Source organism: Mytilus californianus, unplaced genomic scaffold (assembly GCF_021869535.1).
Source record: "Mytilus californianus isolate M0D057914Y unplaced genomic scaffold, xbMytCali1.0.p SCAF_2, whole genome shotgun sequence".
In the NCBI taxonomy this organism is placed as follows: Eukaryota; Metazoa; Mollusca; class Bivalvia; order Mytilida; family Mytilidae; genus Mytilus; species Mytilus californianus.
Window position 1 is genome coordinate 111,632,803 of NW_026262668.1, and position 21,638 is coordinate 111,654,440.

Sequence of the window (21,638 nt, forward strand, 5' to 3'; positions counted from 1 at the left end):
AAATGTAAAGAAAGTGCATAAAATTGGCAAAAAACGTAAATTTATCTGAACACAAAGTTCATTTAATTTTTTTATTTTCTTTTCTTTTTAAACAACAAAAAAATATTCTTTAGTCTTCAGATTGCCTGTTATAATTTACCTCACTGTCCAGGCTCCAATGAAGTATCCCTATGAAATGCTTTCTGAGTATCCAGGAAAATGTTATAGAAGAGAGGAGAAAGATACCAAAGGACATTCAAACTCATAAGTAGAAAATAAACTGACAACGCCATGGCTAAAAAAGTGTACTTTCTCCCAAAAATCTTTCAAAAATGAACAAGTAATAAAGAAGTGCAAGTAATCTTCTTCATCTGTTTTACAAAAATTACATTTATTATCCTCAGAAATTTTCAATTTTAATAGTAACTGCTTTGTAGGAATAATATACTGTAGCAGTTTCCAACTGAAAATTTTAAACTAATGTTTTCTTTTAAAATTTTGAATATAAAATCCTTTACAGGTGACATATGTGGTTTGAATTCCAAATTCAAATATCTTGTCCGAACATTGATACAGATTGGTTTTGTATATTTTTGATCTACTAAAATATTGTACAGCATTTTATTGTTAATTTATTAATTTTGCCTTTTTGGACCAAACTTAACAAAAACTTTCCGGGTACATATTTATTTGAAATATATTATAGATGTAAATTAAAAAAATATTGAAAAATGCACAAGTCCTCTTTTGCTCTTCTAAAACTTTGATTTTTTTTTCAAATTTAGATGTACTCAATCAAGAATAGTCAGATACAGGGTGGGCTATTGGCATTGTCATGCATGTTATTTGTTCTACATCACCAAAATAATTAAATTCTATAACATACCAGCATTAATTTTTGTTCTTTGTCTTTGTTCTCTTGCATTTTTTTCTTAGTACTCCTAAAAAAAAAACAGTCTTGATTTTTTTTTCCATAATACAATGGATTACAATAAATTACATAATTCTGTTATCAAAATAAAACAAAACAATTTTCTTTGTGGGTTAAAAGTCAAAATAATTGATTGCATAAAATTACCCACAAAGTATATAATGTGAAATATTATGGAAATATTAAAGTATTCCTTTGCAAATATAATAATTAGTAATAATAAAATAAGCACCTGTTAGATTCTGCCTTCATAAGAATTTTATTTCCATATTGTCCATTCCTTTGTTTTTATTCACATCAAGGGTCTTGCATAAAGCCCCTGTTATATTCATTGCTTGTTTATATTTTAACCTTTGGTTCAAATCAGTAACTGAGGATTTTATTTTATCCTTATACATTTTCATTTGTTCATGGCATCATGGTTAGTTTAAACTCATAATTAAATCTGCTCTGTTCAATGGATCATATTTAACCGGGCTTAAGAATTCATATAAGATTCATACAAGACATCTTGTTGTTGAAAAGTATCAAAGAAGGGTTCGTATGAGTTCTTAAAAATTACAACAAAATAATCACCCTGTATGTTTGTTATTGCATTTTAGTCCTGCCAGTCAACAGTCAATGCTCCTTCTGTCATACAAACAGCCCTCTATCACTCTGCATTAAACTTAAACTAAGAGGTATCTTGAAAGTAAGTATATATTTTTTTGGTCATTAATTTATTATGTTGATCAACAAAATTAATCATTTAAGGTAGCTGGGGTGTCTTCCTCCATCTTGGATTTTGAAATAGCAGATAACAATCGGTCTATATCTTTAATGAAATGTGCAAATTTCGAGAGTAGTATGTAATTCATGTGTAAGACTTTTCGTGTAACTATAGAAAATTATGTGTTTTATCATATTTACGGCTGTATTTTAAAGTAAACAGAATATTTTTGTTTGATTTTTTTTCCCCAACTTTGCCACATAAGGGGAGATAAATCAGATAGAAAGGGAGATGACTCAGATAAAGTAACTTTTAAAAAAGAATGTGTTGTGAATTTACCTATTTTATTATGTAGCAAGAAAATGAGTCTGGTGACCCCATTTATTCTTTTTCTTATCTGAAAGCATATTATTAGAGCTATCTTCTCATATTTTATTTTACAATTCTATGGTGTAGTTTTCTTTTATCACACAAAATTGTGTTTTTCATGCATAATCTATATAAAATCTGACAATTTTGCACAACCTGTAGCGTGAAAAAAAGCCTGGTGACCCATACTTTTTTTTATATGTAAATGTAATAGATGTAGATCATGATATTCTCTGTAAAAAACTTGAAATTTATGGATTTGATAATGCTGCTGTTTCTTTTTATAAATTGTATTTGAATGAAAGAACTCAACAAGTACAAATTGGTAATGCTCATTCCGAAAAAACTTTATATCAAGTATGGTGTTCCCCAAGGCTCCATATTAGGGCCCCTTCTGTTTATATTATACATAAACGACCTTCCTATCTATATGAAAAATTGTTGCACTGATTTATATGCTGATGATTCAACTTTACATCTTTCTGGTAATTGTTATCAAACTCTGCAGTCAACGGTACAAGAAGATTTACATGGTGTTGAGGAATGGTGTAATGATAACAGAATATGTTCATCAATAAAAATAAAACAAAATATATGATTATTGGAACAAAGCAAAAAGCAATGCCACATTACAATGAGAGTTGTTTAACTATTAACAATCAAGTGATACAATCTTCCACATGCGAAAGTCTCTTAGGCATTAAAATTGACCCTTTCCTCACATGGACAAATCAAATTTCATCTAGGCTATATCTGCTATTAAAGATTAAGAAATTTCTAAATCTAGACTGCAGAAAATTATTCTATAATGGTTATATCTTGCCACTAATTGATTATTGTTGTATAGTGTGGAGTAGTTGTAGCAGTGAGGGTTTAAATAGAATATAAAAATTACAAAAGAGAGCTGATAGATTAATACTAGAAACATACCCTTTCGCTCCTTCCAAGTCCTTATTCAAACACTTAAACTGGATGACAGTTGAACAGAGAATAAAATATCACAAGTTTGTGATGACATTTAAGTGCATCAAAAATGACGCACCATCATATCTTACTAACAAGTTTCAGTATGTTTCAGACAGAAATCCATACCCCTTGAGAAATGCCATTCAAGGAAACCTCATACTCCCTAAACCAAAAACAAAATTGTTCAAAAAATCTTTTATGTATTCTGGACCATTCTTGTGGAATAATTTGCCAATACCGTTAAGAAATATTACAAATGTTAATTCTTTCAAATACAAAATAACAGATCATTTATTGAAATCAACCTAACTGTATAAAAAATATTGAAAACTGATTATGTCATCACGTTTATTTTTTCATAACATTTTATCAAGTTGTATTGAACATTATTATCATACTTGTTTTTTTATACTAATGTATGCAATGTATATGTTGGCATTTTGTTTGATTTTTATGATGACGGCCTCAGGGAAGATTAGTTATATAGCTAACTGTGTAACCCTCTTAAAATAAAGTATTGTTGTTGTTGTTGTTGTTATTATATTTTGTTGTTGTTGTTGTTGGTTGTTGTTGTTGTTGTTATTATATTTTTGAAAAAAGCATGACATAAACTATACATTTTGACAAATTATCAAAAAATTCTATGGATATTAATGAAGACCCCCTATCCACCTTAAGATCCCTATTATACTGTGATCGCTATAAATGAACATCTGTAAGTAATTAACAATGGGTTGCCTTACCAAGTTATACATAATGAAAGGTTAAAATATAAAAGATGAAAAAACAGGTCATGGAAAAGACCCGTAGAGCTTTCCAAGCAAGCCGCCATCAAGACTTTTTATCTGTATAATCTATTATGTTTTAGTATACCAGTAATGGCATTTCTTTTACCAGATGACCTATTCGAGGCTAGTATTTGCATGTGCAAAGTGTTGCAACATCTCTCATTTAAAAGTCCAATCACAATAATTATCAAGAACTTCATGATGCATGTTTAGCTTAGCCTTTTAAGATGGAATTTCAGGTTCTATGTACGAAACATAGTAAAAATGTGTTATATGACAGCCACCAAAATACTTGGCAAAAAAAATTTAATATTAGTAAAATAAATTTACTTCAATTATGTTCCAAAATATCTACAGCAATATTGGCTATCTTGGTTTAAGAGAAAGGTTCCAATCCATTAATATTTCTGAAACAGACTACTGATAAAACAATGTCTGCAAAAGACTATCTGTGAATACTTTGAAAAAAAGTTTAGACAAACATTTGTATATGATGAAGGAGTAAAGTAACTTTCAAGGAAATTCACTATTCAAAATCTTTATTTATGAGATGATCTTTTTACTTGCTCAGAAAATCTGTAGAAAATCTGTACCAAAACTATTCAAGTAATTAGCAGAAAAAATTACGGTTATTAATACAGAAATTGGTAAAAAAAAAATGAGCAAGTCATATGTGTGATAATCCTATGATACATTTTTCACTTAACTTAAGATCTAAGAAATAGCTTACAATTGTTATATATTGGATTAGTACCTTTACTTGTATTTGAACTGTCATATTATAGTGCATGCTTAATGGGGGATTTCCCCCATGGTAGGTGTTCACCTGAACTTTGAAATTCTTTATTAAATTAACTAAATACCTAAAAACTGGCATTCAAATGAGTTTAAAGTGTATTTATGCACAAACATACTCAATCAAACATTACAGTAGTAGATTAAAAACATTGACCACAATATAAGAGAAGCTTTAGGTCATCTTGCGCTTAAAATCCCCCATGAAGTTGGCAGGTATGTGATGTCCAACATAAAAGATATTCTCTGTTACCATTATGTTTATTATGTCTACCTAAATAAGAGTTTACATGTAATAGTAAAAAAAAAAGATTTTTGTGTTTACAAGATAGTTGTAATGTTACAAACTTCTTACCAAACTAAGTAACCTACGATCAATACTAAAACAGTACCAACACTAACTCCTATGTAAATGTCCGTGTAATTTTCCTCTTTCTCTATAGGGGGAGGCTGGAAAAAAAAACCCAAACAAAATACACTGTACTGCATGTAGTAATTCTTTTTCATGGAATGCAATTGAGCTTTTTTGATTTTTTATGAGTATCTTGGAAACATGAAAATATGTACCAGTAATACCTTTTTTTTGTAAATATGGAATCACTCAAATGTAATGCATCAGAAATAAAGATCCTTTAATTTAATCATTTTAAAAACAAGTTGTCAAATCAAAAATGGCTCCACACACAACATGCTCTTGTTAGATGTTTTACTGCTCATTTTTTTATATTACATCTAATGTAAAGACATAGTCTAGATAGGAAAGGGAGAGTTATGGTTACCAAGAAAAATATAAAATTTTATATCTTTACCAAGTCAGGCGTCATAAGTTCATACTGTATCTTTGAAAAAAAGGGGATATTGCTCATACATCAATGAGACAGCAACCAAACGACACAAAGAAACAATAGACATCTAGAGGTCAACATAAAGTCATCACCAACCATCAATTATCTATACAATTTGTAAATCTCTTAATCACAGTCCATAAAAAATTGTTAAAAGATTTAAGATACAATGAAATATCCAAGATGAACCAATGGAATACAAAGGTACAATATAAATAAGTTTGCTTGTTTACAAGCCCTCAATAATCAGGAGACATGTGAGATGACAACGTGATCACAGGTAATTTCGATTTTGACTGGCTAGTTATTGATGAACACGATTGTCTCCTTTGGGAAAAGTTCAAAATCGGGAACCAACAACTTTTTTTGTGTAGATTTTTACAAAATCATGTTTGAGGGCTTTTTTCCTGATCACAATTGGGACATGGGGTCCTTATGATATCTAGTATAAAGATAGTATTTTTCCCAGTCAAACAAACATGGCCACCATGGTTAAAAAAAAGAAAATAAGGGTAATATGCCTTAATTGTCTTATACATGTATCTTGAAAAATACAATAAAGAAATGCTCAGAAAGTCAGGATTTATGTATTTCCTGGTTGCACCAACGTTATCAAATGACTCATGATGGAGATATTGCTCTAAAATGACATTTTTTTGCTAATTTTCATTATTTTGCCTTTTTCATAAATTATAAGAGATAGGTAGAAACTAAACAAACCCAAAAAGGCAAGTGATCATTTCTTATCACTTGGCATCCGCCGATGTCTATGTTAACTTTCACAAAAATGTTCTCCTCTGAAACTACTAGACCAAAAATTTGGCACAATCTTCATTTTGGTATCTAGTTTAAACTAGAAGCTCTTAAGAGCATGTGTCTCTCACCTAGATCAATGTGCATCTTAAACAATGGCCCAACATTGTAGACTAGAATATAATTCATGACAAAAATATCTTTTTTGTTGATCTTATTGCTGTTCTTTTTCCCATTTACAGTTAATCTCTATCTTCTATAGTTTTTCACTTAAACACAAAAAAGGGTAAACAATCATTATTTAAGTCTGACAATTTCATCTATGCTGCATGACCTATTTGCAAATCTTGTCTAGTTGATTGTTTTTCTTTTTAAAGTATTAATCTATCTTTAACAGATTTCAAGATATAAGGCAAAAATCAATAAGAAAAAATTGTTATTTAAGGTCAATAACTCCTATAAGTAGTCGGCAGATGATTTTTAAGTCTAAATGAATTATTTGTAGATCTTGTCTTGCTGATCTTTTTTGCTTTTTTAAAAATTCTATCTATGCCTTATATCTTTTCAAATTAATAAGAAAAAACACAAAAAAATGTAAAAATCTTCTTTAAAGGACAGTATCCCAAATAAGGAATCCACTGACAATTTTTGCCATTTTTGGTTGTTTGTAAATCTTATTGATCGTGCTGAACATTTTTGCTATTCAAAATTGTTCTCATCTATTTTTAATATAATAGTAAAAAAAGAAATTAAAAGGTGTTTTTTTATCTTAAAATTATGCCTATTATCTTGAAAACTATAATAGATAGAGAAACTTTTACCCCAAAAATGATCAGCAAGACAAGTTCTACAAATATGGCTGAAATCGTTGGTCGACTCCTTTTAGCATAAATAATGGCTGTTGGTTTTCTTTTTATGCCTAGGTCTTATAAAGCTTACTATATTGTATAGGTTTTGCTCATAGTTGAAGGCTGTAAAGTAACCTATATGGTAGTTGTTTACATCCTCATCCTTCTGTCTGTGGTGGGTAACTGTCTCATTGACATTCATTACACATCTCCTTATTTTGATATCATTTTAACTCTACAAAGCTTGTGTAAAATTCAGCAGAAGCAAAGGTAAAAGTAAAGCAGTAATAAATGATACTGTATAAACAAATGCTTCAAATCACTGAAAGCGAGTAGAACTACCATCTTTAGGAGTGTATAGTACGCACTTTTTACCCCCAAAAAGTAGTTGGAAGAAGGGATGCGTATTATACTCAAATAAAGACGGTTTTTGATATTTTTAAATTTTTTTTTATTTATAGCGTTTTTTATTGTAACTGTATATGTCCAAGGCGTTTTTTATTTTATTTCTTATTTTGTAATTTAAAAAAAAATGTTTTCCTTCCTTATTGAATACACAAGTACTGGTGTGACATCCTGCATGTGTGAGCTTAAATTGTAATTAAGGATTAAGTATGGGTGTGTAGCAATTGAATAATCATGTCAACTTTTGACATATATATATAATAACCCCAGGCAGTGCTCTAAATTAACAAGATCAATGAAAAGGAAATATCAGATTAAAGAGTCATTAAATTTTAATTACTGCTAATCAACTTTGAAAATGTTTGAGGTCTAATTTCTTTTGTTCCATAACATTCTAATTATTTCTTTTATAATATCTGAACAGAGCATCAGCTTGGACAAGCTTAGACAGACATCAATTTCAAAAGGGATCTTTAATTAATAACTTTACTTTTATAAAATTAATAAATGTTAATTACATGATAAAAGCTCTACAATTTAATTGTTTGTGACTTTAAAATAATTTGAATGAACAATCAATCTTATTACTTATTTATAATCTTTCAATAGACTTAAATGAAGACCAAATACATGGTTTAATTGTTCCCTATTAAAGGCTTTTTACAGTGAACTAGACTTTAAAATTTTAATTTTTATTTTCTTTTTTCTTTTTATTTACTTTTTCATTTTTTCATTTTTTTTAAAACTCTTTTTTCACGATTTTGGAGGGATGAAAAGGGGGTGCTATTATACACAACTGCGTACTATACACTGCTTTTTACGGTACTTAATTTGCTAACATTAAAATGATGCTGTACTTAACACTACTTTCTATATCCCTGTTCAAAGTGTTTAGTAATGACAAGATTATGTTCCTTCAAATCATATGACACTAATGCAGCCATCAAACTAATGAGAAATGTACACTCAATAAGAATGAACAGAACATATCACTTTCATGGAAAGGAGTCCAGTTTAGTTGTGTATGAAGATAACTGGGAGAAATGTCCATTATCCCATATGTTGTTCTTTCTAGGAGAAGTTATATGTTGCGGATTTTTACATTATATACTATACCAATTGTTTCTTGTCTTCTTCTGTTAATTTGTTCAATTTGATATCAGGCTGACTTTTTGATGCTTTTGCACCACCTGCAAAAGGAAATTGTTCTAGTACTTTTTTATTTGATCCTTTAATTAACTTCTCATGACTATCGAAAAAAGTATACTGTACAAAAACTGATTGTTAATGTAAACTAGATCATTAAAAAGCAAATTAACAATAATTAAAATATCATTAGTACAGGTAATCCTTAAAACACATGGAACACAATGTAAATGTTTGGTTATGGTGTTGATGTAAGATTATTGCATATAAGGTCAAGGTTAGATGACACTGGCTAGGCAGACACGTACACCTTACAAACATTTCATGATACACCAAATAAAGTTAACATACTGCCTATAGTATCTGAGAAATGGACCTAATCACGTAACTTCAACTTGATCACTGATCCATGAATCGAGGTCTAGGTCAGGTGAACTCTGTCCGACGGAAATGTTAACATTGCAAAAGAATGGGTTAATATATTAGCTGAAAACTGTTCAAGAACAACTAATGTACTAATAGATAATGTTTTGTATATTTATGACAAAGATAACTTTAAACAAAATATAAATAAATTAGAAACAAGTAAAATTTACAAAATATTATTAGAACAAGAGAAAGAAATACCAATTGGCTTTTACAAATGGAAGAGATTACTAAATTTTGAGAACATAGAAAATAAAGCTCAAAATATACTAAAATTTGTTCATAATTATTTGAAAGAAAATAAATTAAAAATGTTCAGATGGAAACTCTTACATTTTATTCTTCCAAACAAAGTTTTATTAAAACAATGGAAAATATGCCCAAACTCAGACTGTAATCACTGTAATATAACAGAAGATTATGAACACTTTTTTATTACATGCCACTTTCTTGATAAATTTTGGAAAGACATATTTAATCTGTTAGAAAAAGTCAAACTTGGAAAACACATTTTAACACTAAAAAATTTGATTTGGGGTTACAAAATAAGTGATATAGAATACTATGATATTAATTTTTTTCTTACAGTGATTATGTTTTCAATTCACAAAATACACTATCTGTCAGAGTTTAGAACAAAGAATATTAATGTATTTTCTGTTTTTAAAACTGAGCTTAGAAATAGGCTCATTCTACAAAACAAATTTTTTAACCATGAAAGGAAAGGTATATAAGAAAAAATATTAAGGTGTATTTGAATTGTATGAACTGATAACATGGTTAATAATGTTATCTTTGTGTATTAATTGATTTATTATCTAATTTTGTATTTATATAATTATGATGCATGACCCTTATGGAAAAATAAGGCTTCTTGCAAATATTTGCGGCAATGTTGCTGCAACTATTTGCGGCAATATTGCTGCAAATATTCATTTTTCGTATGCAAATTAGTTTTCTTGCAAACAGTTGCTGCAATATTGCCGCAACAATTTGCGGCAATATTGCAGCAAATGTTTGCGGGAAAATCAGTAGCTATGATTGTTGCAGCAATATTGCGGCAAATTCATTAGCTGCAATGTTGCAGCAATATTGCAGGAAAATTAATTTCTTGCAATATTGCAGCAATATTGCAGCAAATCTTTCAACAATTTCAGTTGAAAAAACAGGAATTAAAAACAGCATTTAAAAAAGTATGATTTAATAATAAAACAAAATTTTCTCTGTCCTCTATAGGTTGTTGTGTTACATATCTGTGTATCCTTTAGTTCTGTTTCTCTGTACTAACTGTCCTTAAAGTTGAATTTTCTGATTTCAAATACTGCAAAATAAAAGTTGAAGAATTTAGCATACATTAAAAGAATAACTAAACATTATAAAGATATAAAGATATAAGTTACTACTATATATTGTAAATTCTGGACTTGTAAAATGAAAATAACTCTTTATAAAGAGATGATTACAGACCAATTTTTCCAGCATTTGTTTGACTTAAAGGGTCAATATGTCTAAAAGTTATCAAGTCCTTCTAGAAATTGCATATTACTATACATTTAACCTTATGCCAGTACTAGGTTGTTATTGCTTTTTTGAATATTTGTTTTTCATTGAACTATAACATAATTGGTCTTGTCTATTCTTTAAAATTTTTGTGATTAGTTGTGTATATATAAAAGCTAAATATTGTTGCCATTTGTTGAAAGACCTCTTATTGGCAGTCAAATCACAGATCTCTAATTTAATACCAAACTGCTTTTATTAGAAGATTTCTTGTTTCAATTTAAGTAATGTACTTTCTAAAACATATAGTCTTAAATAGATTTAAAAAAATATCTCCTGTCTTACACAATTTTAATAATATTCATGTGCATAAATCTATTGTCTTATACTTTTGTCAACTCTATTAAGTTAAGAAAACTCTTTGAATATCACTATTTTGAACTGTAAGAGCAAGCACTTATTCAAAATGGTGGACATTCAACTCCATTGTACTTACCAAAAGATGTTATCCAAATTATGTGTAAACACCAATCTTCCTAAATCCAAGAGTCATGTCAACTGAAGGCTATCATATGCACTATCCAGTGTCAATAGAATTAATTGGAACTTTTGGATCTAAATCCATTGTAAAATTCGTATTACTTTGTTCATGATAGAAGACATCTTTGTTTGTTGTATGCATGTTCATGTCCAGTTCAAATTTTGAATATGTTGATCAAGGTTGCTTAGGGTATTGTGACAGTGTGATCCCTTTGAAATTTGCCCCTAATTATAAATATCAATTGCCTAAATCTTGAATATTTGTTATATATTATAATAAAAAAATAATTATATATATATATTTTTGTTTATCTTTGATGTTATAAGTTATAATGGAAATATATACAAAGAAGAAATGCTCTACCCTTAATTTGGCCTCAAACTCTGTGTACATTAATTTATGGTACTTCCTGTCTTTACCACTACACAGAGATAAATTGAAACCAGATGGCACATTACATTTCTATCACCAGCTCATATTACTAATTGAGATGAGAAAGGTAATTTGTGTATACATAGTTTTAAAATAATGATACTAGAAATTAAACAAAATGCAACCTGCAGGTGAGGCTAAATTCATTTGATGGAAAATATTAGAATTAAAAATATTGTTCATAGAAAAATGTCACAAAAAAGTGACAAAAAGGCATAATAATACATGTAGAACAAAAATTATTATGACTCAATTATTTAGATTAAACTTGTTGAAATAAATACCAAAGTATTCTTGAAATTCTTTCCTTACAAAATATCATATAAATGTGATGTACAGTTTAGGAATTCTAAAAATATAAGCATTGTTATTTGAAGATTTATTTAAAATAAATTATTCAAATATCCAGATATTTCTGAGTAAAATAAAGTATGACGACAACAAATTTAGATAGTTAGAAGTATCCATAACCAAATATTCAAAGAAACAATATGTTGTGTATTATTTTAACCTTAAATCTAAAAACAAATAATCATATGTAATATTTTAAAATGCTTGAAATATTGGTGCAAACTATCTGATTGTCTGACATTATTAAAGAAACTTTTCTTGCAAAGTTGTTGCAAAAAGTCATTCCTTAAATAATAAAAGAAAAGGTTCCTGCAACTTTCTAGCAAATAAATTCTTTCTTGCAACATTGCAGCAAACTTGCTGCAATTTTCTTGCAAACAAATTTTGTTGCAGTAACATTGCGAGAATGTTGCAGGTAGCTGCGACAACCTGCAACTTTCTTGCAAACACTTCTTGCAAACAAATTTGTTTGCTGCAATATTGCCGCTATATTGTTGCAATATTGCAGCAAACTTTTCATTTCTGTAAGGGGATAGACATTGCAATATTTATATAATCTGGTACGATGTATATACATTACAAAAAAACACAGCACAATTGTTTTTCGATTACCGTATGACTATTAATCTTTCAAATTATAACTGTCTTACCTGAATAATGATGTAGAAAAAGTTAATTACAATCTTTTTTGATATTGATTAAAAATAAACCGTTATCCGGAAACACATGGAAACTGGTAATAGATTTTAGGTAGCAATACACAGTAAGAAGTTTGGTTTCGCATTTTGGCCCCGGTGGATTTTTCAAATATGAAAGTTATTGTGTAATAAAATTCATTTTTAGAAAGCTGAGTACTTATCTAGCCTTCAAAGGTGGTTTATAAGAACATCAAGATTATTTTTTTACATGTTTTATGGGCTATTTTCTGTTTGACTCTCCGAATTTTTATAGCTAGACCGATCATCGGTCCAGAAATTAATATAATGTTTACAAACACTTTTTTTCTACACGAAGTTTTTGACGCAATTTTACAAAAAAATGAGATGAAAGACATATGATTTTCATTGGATTTATTGAAAGATATATGTAAACAGTTTCAGAAAAGGTATTACTTGAAGTGATTGAAATTCTACTTTTGGCCAAATTTTGGGGAAATATGTGACATCTTTTCCCCCCTTTTTGCTATATTTTATAACAAAAAAATGCAGTGATGCCATGGATACACCAAAAAGAAATTATATTTCACCATTTTATATACTGGATATGAAATCTATGGAAGATTCTGATTACATACATATGCACATATATGACACATACAGTAAGCTTAATATTGCAAGAAGGCAATGAAAAGGGGATGGTAAAATTTATGAGGGAAAATTTTAATATTTTTTCCTAACTGTTTATTGCTACCTTAAATCATCCCAAACTCGGATGAACTATGAAATTCCGAAAATAACGCCAGATGATATAAATACTACTTTATTAAAATATAATAGCATTATTTATCTATTGATGTTATATTAATATTTGTAAACGACTAACAATATGCAGTTTATCTACCTGAAGAATCCCTGAACTTCTGGTACTAATGAAACAGGGACCTTCACTGAGATAGCTGTGTCAGTGGAGTAATTGTTAACAGCGTGTGCAATACTGTTGTTGAATAAAAAAAAAAAAAACATTGCAAGGAACCCATATACCAAATACACTTATCCTATTACTCATAAAAAGTGAGAAATTCACATGAAAAAAAAAATGATTTTTTTTTAAGCAGTCGCTGAACCATGAAAATGAGGTCAAGGGCAATGGGCATATGACAGGTGGAAAATTCGCAACATAAGGTATCTGCATACAAGGTATGAAGCATCCAGATCTTTGTCCTTCTGAAATAAAAAGCTTTATACAAATAGTTTATGCCGCCGTCGCCGGATAGTTATCCCTATGTCTCGCATACTGCGACTTTGTCGCAGGCGAGACAAAAATCAACATTTTAGAGCAATAACTCCTAACTGATGATATTGGAAATTTGACTTATTTGTAGATCTTGTCTTGCTAATCATTTTTGTTATTTTAAGTTTCTATCTTTCTTCTTTTTTTTTAAAAGTTTTCAAGATAACCTAAAAAATGAAAAAAAAAATTGTCATTAAAGGGCAGAAAATTCAATAAAGAGTCGACTACTACTTGCATTTTCCCCCCATGTTGTTTTTTTAAGCTATGTTGGCCATGTTGGTTGGCAGACAAGGTCATCAACTAGATATTCAAACAATGATTGCAGCAACTTCATTGAATTTGGCCCAATTGTTTCAGAGGAGAAGTTTTTTTTTAATTAAAGGACGACAACAAGGGACAACAACTGACAATAATAACAGACGCCAAGTGATAATAATACCTCACTAAGCCCTTTGGGCCAGGTGAACTAAAAAAGCACTATATAGATGCACAAAATTTATAAAATGTTACTTTCACTTGCAACATGCTACTGTACTTAAATATAAACTGTTAACTGAGATATATATGTCTCGCCTTTTTGTAATTTTGATAATGCAAATGTTGAAATTAAAATAACAATACTTTAACATGTCAGTTATGCAAATATTCAAAGTCAATGAACAATGACTAAAGGTACATGTCTAAACAATCTCCATGGAAATGAGATACCGTTGAATTATCATAAGTCGTTCCCTTTAAACAAACCTAAACACAAACATTAACTTGTAAACTATATTAAAATTTCAAAGTCAATGAACCATGATGAGGGGGTGGGGCTATATAATCTCCATGGAAACAAGACTTGCAAATGCCAATACAGTTGCATGCAAAATATCATTGACTTAACATTAGTGGTTTATCTTAAAATAATTCTAATCACAAACTAATACATATAAACTAAGTAAAAGTTTCAAAGTCAATAGACCATGGCTGAGGGGGAGAGGCCAAATATTCTCCATAGAAATGGGATGTGCTAATGATTATACAACTGCATACCAAATATCATTGACCTACCACTAGTGGTTCCCCACAAACTGACCTAATCACAAACTTATACATGTAAACTAAGCAAAAGTTTCAAAGTCAATAGACCATGACTGACTGGGCAAGGCCAAATAATCTCCATGGAAATGAGATGTGCTAATGCTAATACAACTGCTCACCAAATATCATTGACCTACCACTAATGGTTTACCATAAACTAGACCTAATCACAAACTAATACATTGTTGACACCACTGCCGCCGACACCAGAAACAGCATACCTATGTATCGCTTTTTGACTCATTTTAATTAATACAGAACAAGATGGATTTTTATCATACACTTCAATTTAATGAAATTTCACTTTTTATAATAAAAAGTTTTTCTTAAATATTTTGTGTTTTACATCATAACAATAGTCATAGCAACCAAGGCATAACATAACTTACAATCTGGTGACTTGAGAAGGACTTCAGATTCAATTTGTTCTGATGCAGGGGAACCAGCAAACTGAACAAATATGTGACATTTATAATATCCTTCATTTTTCTTACAATCAGATGTGATTAATGTAAAAGATGGATCTGAAATGAAAACAGGTTCTGGTGTGAATTCAAAACTGAAAAAAGACAAGTTAACACAGAAAACATTTCTTTACTATTTTACAGTGAAATAATATAAAGGCACTTCCATAAACTACCAAATTTCTGCATGTCTATAGGATTTGATATGGATTATCAATAAGTATTTCTAACACTTGCTTCTTAAAAAACTTATAGATTACTCAAAATTCAGAAGAGTATAACAAAAGAGTTAAGTCTCACAACTTACGACAAAGGACACTAAGTGATGAGAATAATGCTCACTTGACCCTAAGTGAGCATATAAAAAATAACTTACTTTCACAAATGCATACAACAATATAAAGTTGATCTTAGCATACTGAAGTTTGCTGTGCTACATGTGAAAAGACAATTGAATTTGGTTTTAGCCCCATAACTCAGGAAACACAAAATTTTGAATTTTTTTTAAATCAAAATGTAACTTAAATTCTCATACTAATCCAAATATTAGTAATTGTGTAATGTAAAAAGTAGATCATTTCCAATAATACGTGAGCTACACTAGTGAGCCACATGTGAAAAAATTGACCAATCCCTACAACAGCATGAAGTTTAGGTCAAGTAAAACTTCTCCAAGAGTTTAATTGTGCGATATGGTAAAAATAATTTTTGTCATAAATCTGTCTGAAGGTTAAAGTCCTGTTACTCGGCATCAACAAACTGAAAAATTTCATAAATCAAAAGGATGCTTTCTTCATTGCTTAGAAATTTTTACAATTTCATGCAATTTGATCAAAGCAATTTAAATTTTGCTCTTGTACTACATGTGGACCGGTGGACAGATGCATGGAGAAAAGCATAAGATAACACATCCCGTCAATTTAACAAGAGGCTAACAAAATGACAGAAAACCAAGTTTTTAATCAGTGTCATGGATAAAGCAATGTAGGGCCATAAATCCAGAATTGCAAAAGTTCAACTCGTCAAAATCAATACCGACCTCAATTTTGTCATGAAAAACAACATCTTAAAATTTGAATAGGATTTAATCAAGCATTTTAAAATCATCATACAGATTAAAGTGCCATTTCCAAATCAATCAAGGACCATAACTCATGAATGGCAGTAGTGAAAATCGTCTCCAGTGAATTTGACTTCTATTTTTTCATCAGTTACAACATATAAGTTTTGAAAGCATTGGTTAAATGGTTCTCAAGTTATTGCACTGAAATGACATAACGTACCATTTCCCAATAAATCAAGGCTCATAACTCCAGAACTGACAAACTGAGTATGATTAATTTCATACTAGACCCCCATTTGGTAATCAGTAGCAACAGATTAAGATTTGAAAGGCATTGGTTGAACAGTTCTCAAGTTATTTCATGGATACAACTGGAGCTACCCCCACCCCACCTCCTCCCTGACCAACCCAGCCATCACCCCTTAAAAAAAACCTATTATACCTAGCCTTTACAACATACTGCATATATATGTTAAACCATGACACTACTATTATGGTTTTGAGGTTTCAGCATGCAGTGTGCAAAATGAGAGATAACAGATTAAACTATACTTTAATATCAACTAAATGCTGAATGTTTATATATACAACTTATATGGCCACACAGATGCCTATTTTCAATTTATACAATATGATTTCAGGAACCAGAACCTTGTAGTAAAACTTTATTAAATATCCAATACTGGAATCATCATAACTAATATAATTATGTTGATCATCCATGTGTTCTCATACTATTTAGGGCTGAACCTATTGACATCATACACAGTACAGTATCCATGTTAAACACTCACTTTCTGTAACTGATCCATAAGCCGTAGGACACCTCGTTTTGTCTGCTTTACATAAATAATTTTGCTGCCAGTATACTGATTCAGACCAAACTATATTTCCTCTGTCACTTATTCCTGCTATTGGCTGATAAAAGTCTTCACCAATTCGTTTAAATTCAAACACAAAACCCAGTATGTATGTTGCTTTTTGCATTACTCCACTAGATGGTCTACATTCATGAACTCTGATTGTTTTTGTTTTTTTATTATATTTGTATGTGTGGGGTCGACCGGTTAGATCTACTAATTTCTGAGATGATCCTGAAATGAAAAAAAGTTAAGCATGTATATGCATTTACATAACACTCATGGTTTAAATTGATGGTTAAGAATGAAGTTAGTAGGTCTGACTTTCTTTCCATTTTAGTTCTCTAGGATTGTCAGCCTCATTAACATTGAGAAAAAGAAATTGAAAATGAGATAGCTATCCACCATTGACAAACAATGAACAAAACAGATATTGTACAATAAGCTACAAAAGGCTTAGGCATTGCAAAATGTGAAACAAGCCAAAGAGAAAACCAATGGCTCTAGTGATAAGTGAGTGATGACTATATACTGTAAATTCCGAAATTAATGTGTTCATTTATTATTGCAATTTTATAAAATGGACTAAAATCCGAGATTAATTATTGCGATTTCAGGAAAATCTGCATACAGATATATGCGTCAGATATCAAAATGCAAGTTCTTATTATTGCAATACTCACCCAGACGCAATATTCGAATTAATAAAAACCTCGCAATAATTTCTGAATTTACAGTAGCTATTTTTTGTAAGAATGCATCTTAAGAGTTTAACAGGATGCAATCAAAATAAGGTCACTTTGATGATAATGCTAAAAGATATAATGATTGAAAAAAGAAGCAGAATCTACCATTGGGACAATCAAAAATCATAACTTAATTAAAGCAGGAAATACCATGACAAAAAAGACTAGAGGCTCTAAAGAGCCTGTGTCGCTCACCTTGGTCTATGTGCATATTAAACAAAGGACACAGATGGATTCATGACAAAATTGTGTTTTGGTGATGGTGATGTGTTTCTAGATCTTACTTTACTGAACATTCTTGCTCCTTACTATTATCTCTATCTATAATGAACTTGGCCCAGTAGTTACAGTGGAAAATATTTTGTAAAAATTTACAAAAATTTACAAAATTTATGAAAATTGTAAAAAATTGACTTTAAAGGGCAATAACTCCTTAAGAGGTCAATTGACAATTTTGGTCATGTTGACTTATTTGTAGATCTTACTTTGCTGTACATTGTTGCTGTTTACAGTTTATCTCTATCTATAATAATATTCAAGATAATAACCAAAAGCTGCAAAATTTTCTTAAAATTACCAATTCAGGGGCAGCAACCCAACAACGTGTTGCCTGATTGGTCTGAAAATTTCAGGGCAGATAGATCTTGACCTAATGAACAATTTTATCCCGTCAGATTTGCTCTAAATGCTTTGGTTTCAGAGATATGAGCCAAAAACTGCATTTTACCCTATGTACTATTTTTTAGCCATGTCGGCCATCTTGGTTCGCGAGGAAGGGTCATCGGACACATTTTTTAAACTAGATACCCTAATGATGATTGTGGCCAAGTTTGGTTAAATTTGTCTTAGTAGTTTCAGAGGAGAAGATTTTTGTAAAAGATTACAAAAATTTACGAAAAATGGTTAAAAATTGACTATAATGGGCAATAACTCCTTAAGGGGTCAACTGACCATTTTGGTCAAGTTGACTTATTTGTAGATCTTACTTTGCTGAACATTATTGCTGTTAACAGTTTATCTCTATCTATAATAATATTCAAGATAATAACCAAAAACGACAAAATTTCCTTAAAATTACCAAGTCAGGGGCAGCAACCCAACAACGGGTTGTCCAATTCATCTGAAAATTTCAGGGCAGATAGATCTTGACCTGATAAACAATTTGATCCCATGTCAGATTTGCTCTAAATGCTTTGGTTTCAGAGATATAAGCCAAAATCTACATTTTACCCCTATGTTCTATTTTTAGCCATGGCGGCCATCTTGGTTGGTTGGCCGAGTCACCGGACACATTTTTTAAACTAAATACCCCAATGATGATTGTGGCCAAGTTTGGTTAAATTTGGCCAAGTAGTTTCAGAGGAGAAGATTTCTGTAAAAGTTAACGGACGACGGACGCCAAGTGATGAGAAAAGCTCACTTGGCCCTTTGGACCAGATGAGCTAAAAAACAACCTAAGGACAAACAACAGTTCACAAAACAATACACAGAAAACTAAAGACTGTGCAAAACTAACCCCACCAAAAACCTGGAGTGATCTCAACTCTGGAGAGTAAGAAGATACTGCTTCACTAGTGGCATCCACCATACTGCTCATGCCAAGATAACATTTGGTGATAAGTTACTGTAAATTCAGAAATTATTGCGATGTTTTTATTATTGCGAAAAATGCGACAGGGTTATAATCGCAATAATTTAAACTCGCATTTTGAAATTTTTTATATGAATTAAACAAGATTTTTCTCAATATCGCAAAATTTAGAATCGCATTTTAGTCTAAAATGACAAAATCGCAATATTAAATGCACGCAATAATTTCTGAATTTACAGTACTTTAGTAATGACACAATCAAGTGAAAGAGGATGAAATGGTGACTAGGACAAATGGAACATATCAGTGGTCATCTGTGGCACTGATATTTCATAAGGGTCAACAAAATCATGATGTTGTATAAAAACTTTTAAAGAGATGACTTCAACTTTATTATTTGGTTCAATAGCATTTTTGCAACCAGCAACCCTTCATTAAGAAAATCATGATAGGAAACCCAACCTCTGTTATATCCTGTGGTATATATACTCCACATGCAGGCACTTCATATAGTTTAAAGACCACAATTGTATGGCTGAAATCTTCTCTTTTGTCTTAAAGTTTAGATCTTAAACGACCCTCATTGTCAATTTCCATATGTATGTTAAGATATGAAGTTGACTTCAAATAGATCTGTAGTGTCCTTTATTTTAAGTCCAATAGAATAGATGGATCAATATAATCACCAACTGTGTCCTTCATTTTAAGTCCATTAGAATAGATGGATCAATATAATCACCAACTGTGTCCTTCATTTTAAGTCCAATAGAATAGATTTTAAGTCCAATACAATAGATGGATCAATATAATCACCAACTGTGTCCTTCATTTTAAGTCCAATAGAATAGATGGATCAATATAATCACCAACTGTGTCCTTCAATTTAAGTCCAATAGAATAGATGGATCAATATAATCACCAACTGTGTCCTTCATTTTAAGTCCAATAGAATAGATTTTAAGTCCAATAGAATAGATGGATCAATATAATCACCAACTGTGTCCTTCATTTTAAGTCCAATAGAATAGATGGATCAATATAATCACCAACTGTGTCCTTCATTTTAAGTCCAATAGAATAGATTTTAAGTCCAATAGAATAGATGGATCAATATAATCACCAACTGTGTCCTTCATTTTAAGTCCAATAGAATAGATGGATCAATATAATCACCAACTGTGTCCTTCATTTTAAGTCCAATAGAATAGATGGATCAATATAATTACAAAACTTTGAATTATTTAGTGACAGGACATCATCTATATACCAGTAGCATAATGCAAATTTAAAGAATATGCTAGATTAAGCTACACCAGAAAGCAGAAAAAGAGTAAAATGCTTACTTTTAAAAGTGTAATTTTTGTGCAGTAATAAGTGATGTGCATAATTTAATTGTTTATAACTGAATTGTGATTTACCAAAATTACTTCCATAAACTCCTATGAGGAGTCATTTGATGATTTTGGTTATGTCATTTTTAGATTTTGTTTTTCTGATTATTTTTGTTGTTTTCAATTTCTTTCTATCAAAGTTTTAAAGATAACAAGAAATGATTGTAACAGGATGCTGTTACGAAGTCTCCCAAACGAAGCTCCCATAATTCGTAATTCCCAGTGTCGCCTGACATTGGACAAAGTCCAGTGAAAATTGGTTTGGTCCAGTAAAGTTAATGCATTAGTGATGCCTGGGGACTAACCCTGTATATCATTCAAATCATCTTGGCATGACAACCCAGAATATATATGGTTTAGGGGTGGGGATCTCGACCATTTACAAGATACTAGAACATTGGGGGTGGGGGGAACCCCTGGGGACTGACCCTATACATCATTCAAATGTTCGAGAAACGACGAACAGGAATATATATGGTCTAGGGGTGGGGATCTCAACCATTTACAAGATATTAGAACATTGGGGGTGGGGGGAACCCAGTGGGGACTGACCGTATACGTCATTCAAATGTTTGAGAAATGATGAACAGGAATATATATGGTTTAGGGGTGGGGATCTCGACCATTTACAAGATATTAGAACTTTCTCAAATGGCAGGAGGTCGGGATGACCCCTGGGGACTAACCCTGTATATCATTCAAACCA

At 30.6% G+C, this 21,638-nt stretch overlaps 1 protein-coding gene and 1 long non-coding RNA gene across 6 annotated transcripts in view; both read right to left on the bottom strand.

Annotated features, from left to right (window-relative positions):
* LOC127728588 (uncharacterized) overlaps positions 1-21,638 on the bottom strand; it is a 60,252-nt gene that overhangs the window by 23,077 nt on the left and 15,537 nt on the right. For 4 of the 5 annotated variants that reach the window (XM_052236107.1, XM_052236108.1, XM_052236109.1 and 1 more), the window contains exons 7-11: positions 17,139-17,438; positions 15,207-15,341; positions 8,505-8,578; positions 4,893-4,987; positions 866-920 (exon numbers count right to left, since the gene is read on the bottom strand). In XM_052236107.1, the coding sequence (XP_052092067.1) occupies positions 866-920; positions 4,893-4,987; positions 8,505-8,578; positions 15,207-15,341; positions 17,139-17,438 (659 nt within the window). The remainder of the gene's footprint in view (positions 1-865; positions 921-4,892; positions 4,988-8,504; positions 8,579-15,206; positions 15,342-17,138; positions 17,439-21,638) is intronic. The other variant, XM_052236110.1, reaches the window with a different exon arrangement.
* Positions 10,145-11,901, bottom strand: LOC127728626 (uncharacterized). Its single transcript, XR_007994287.1, has 2 exons — positions 10,957-11,901; positions 10,145-10,281 (listed from the first exon to the last, which is right to left on the bottom strand). It is a non-coding gene; the product is annotated as an uncharacterized LOC127728626 (long non-coding RNA).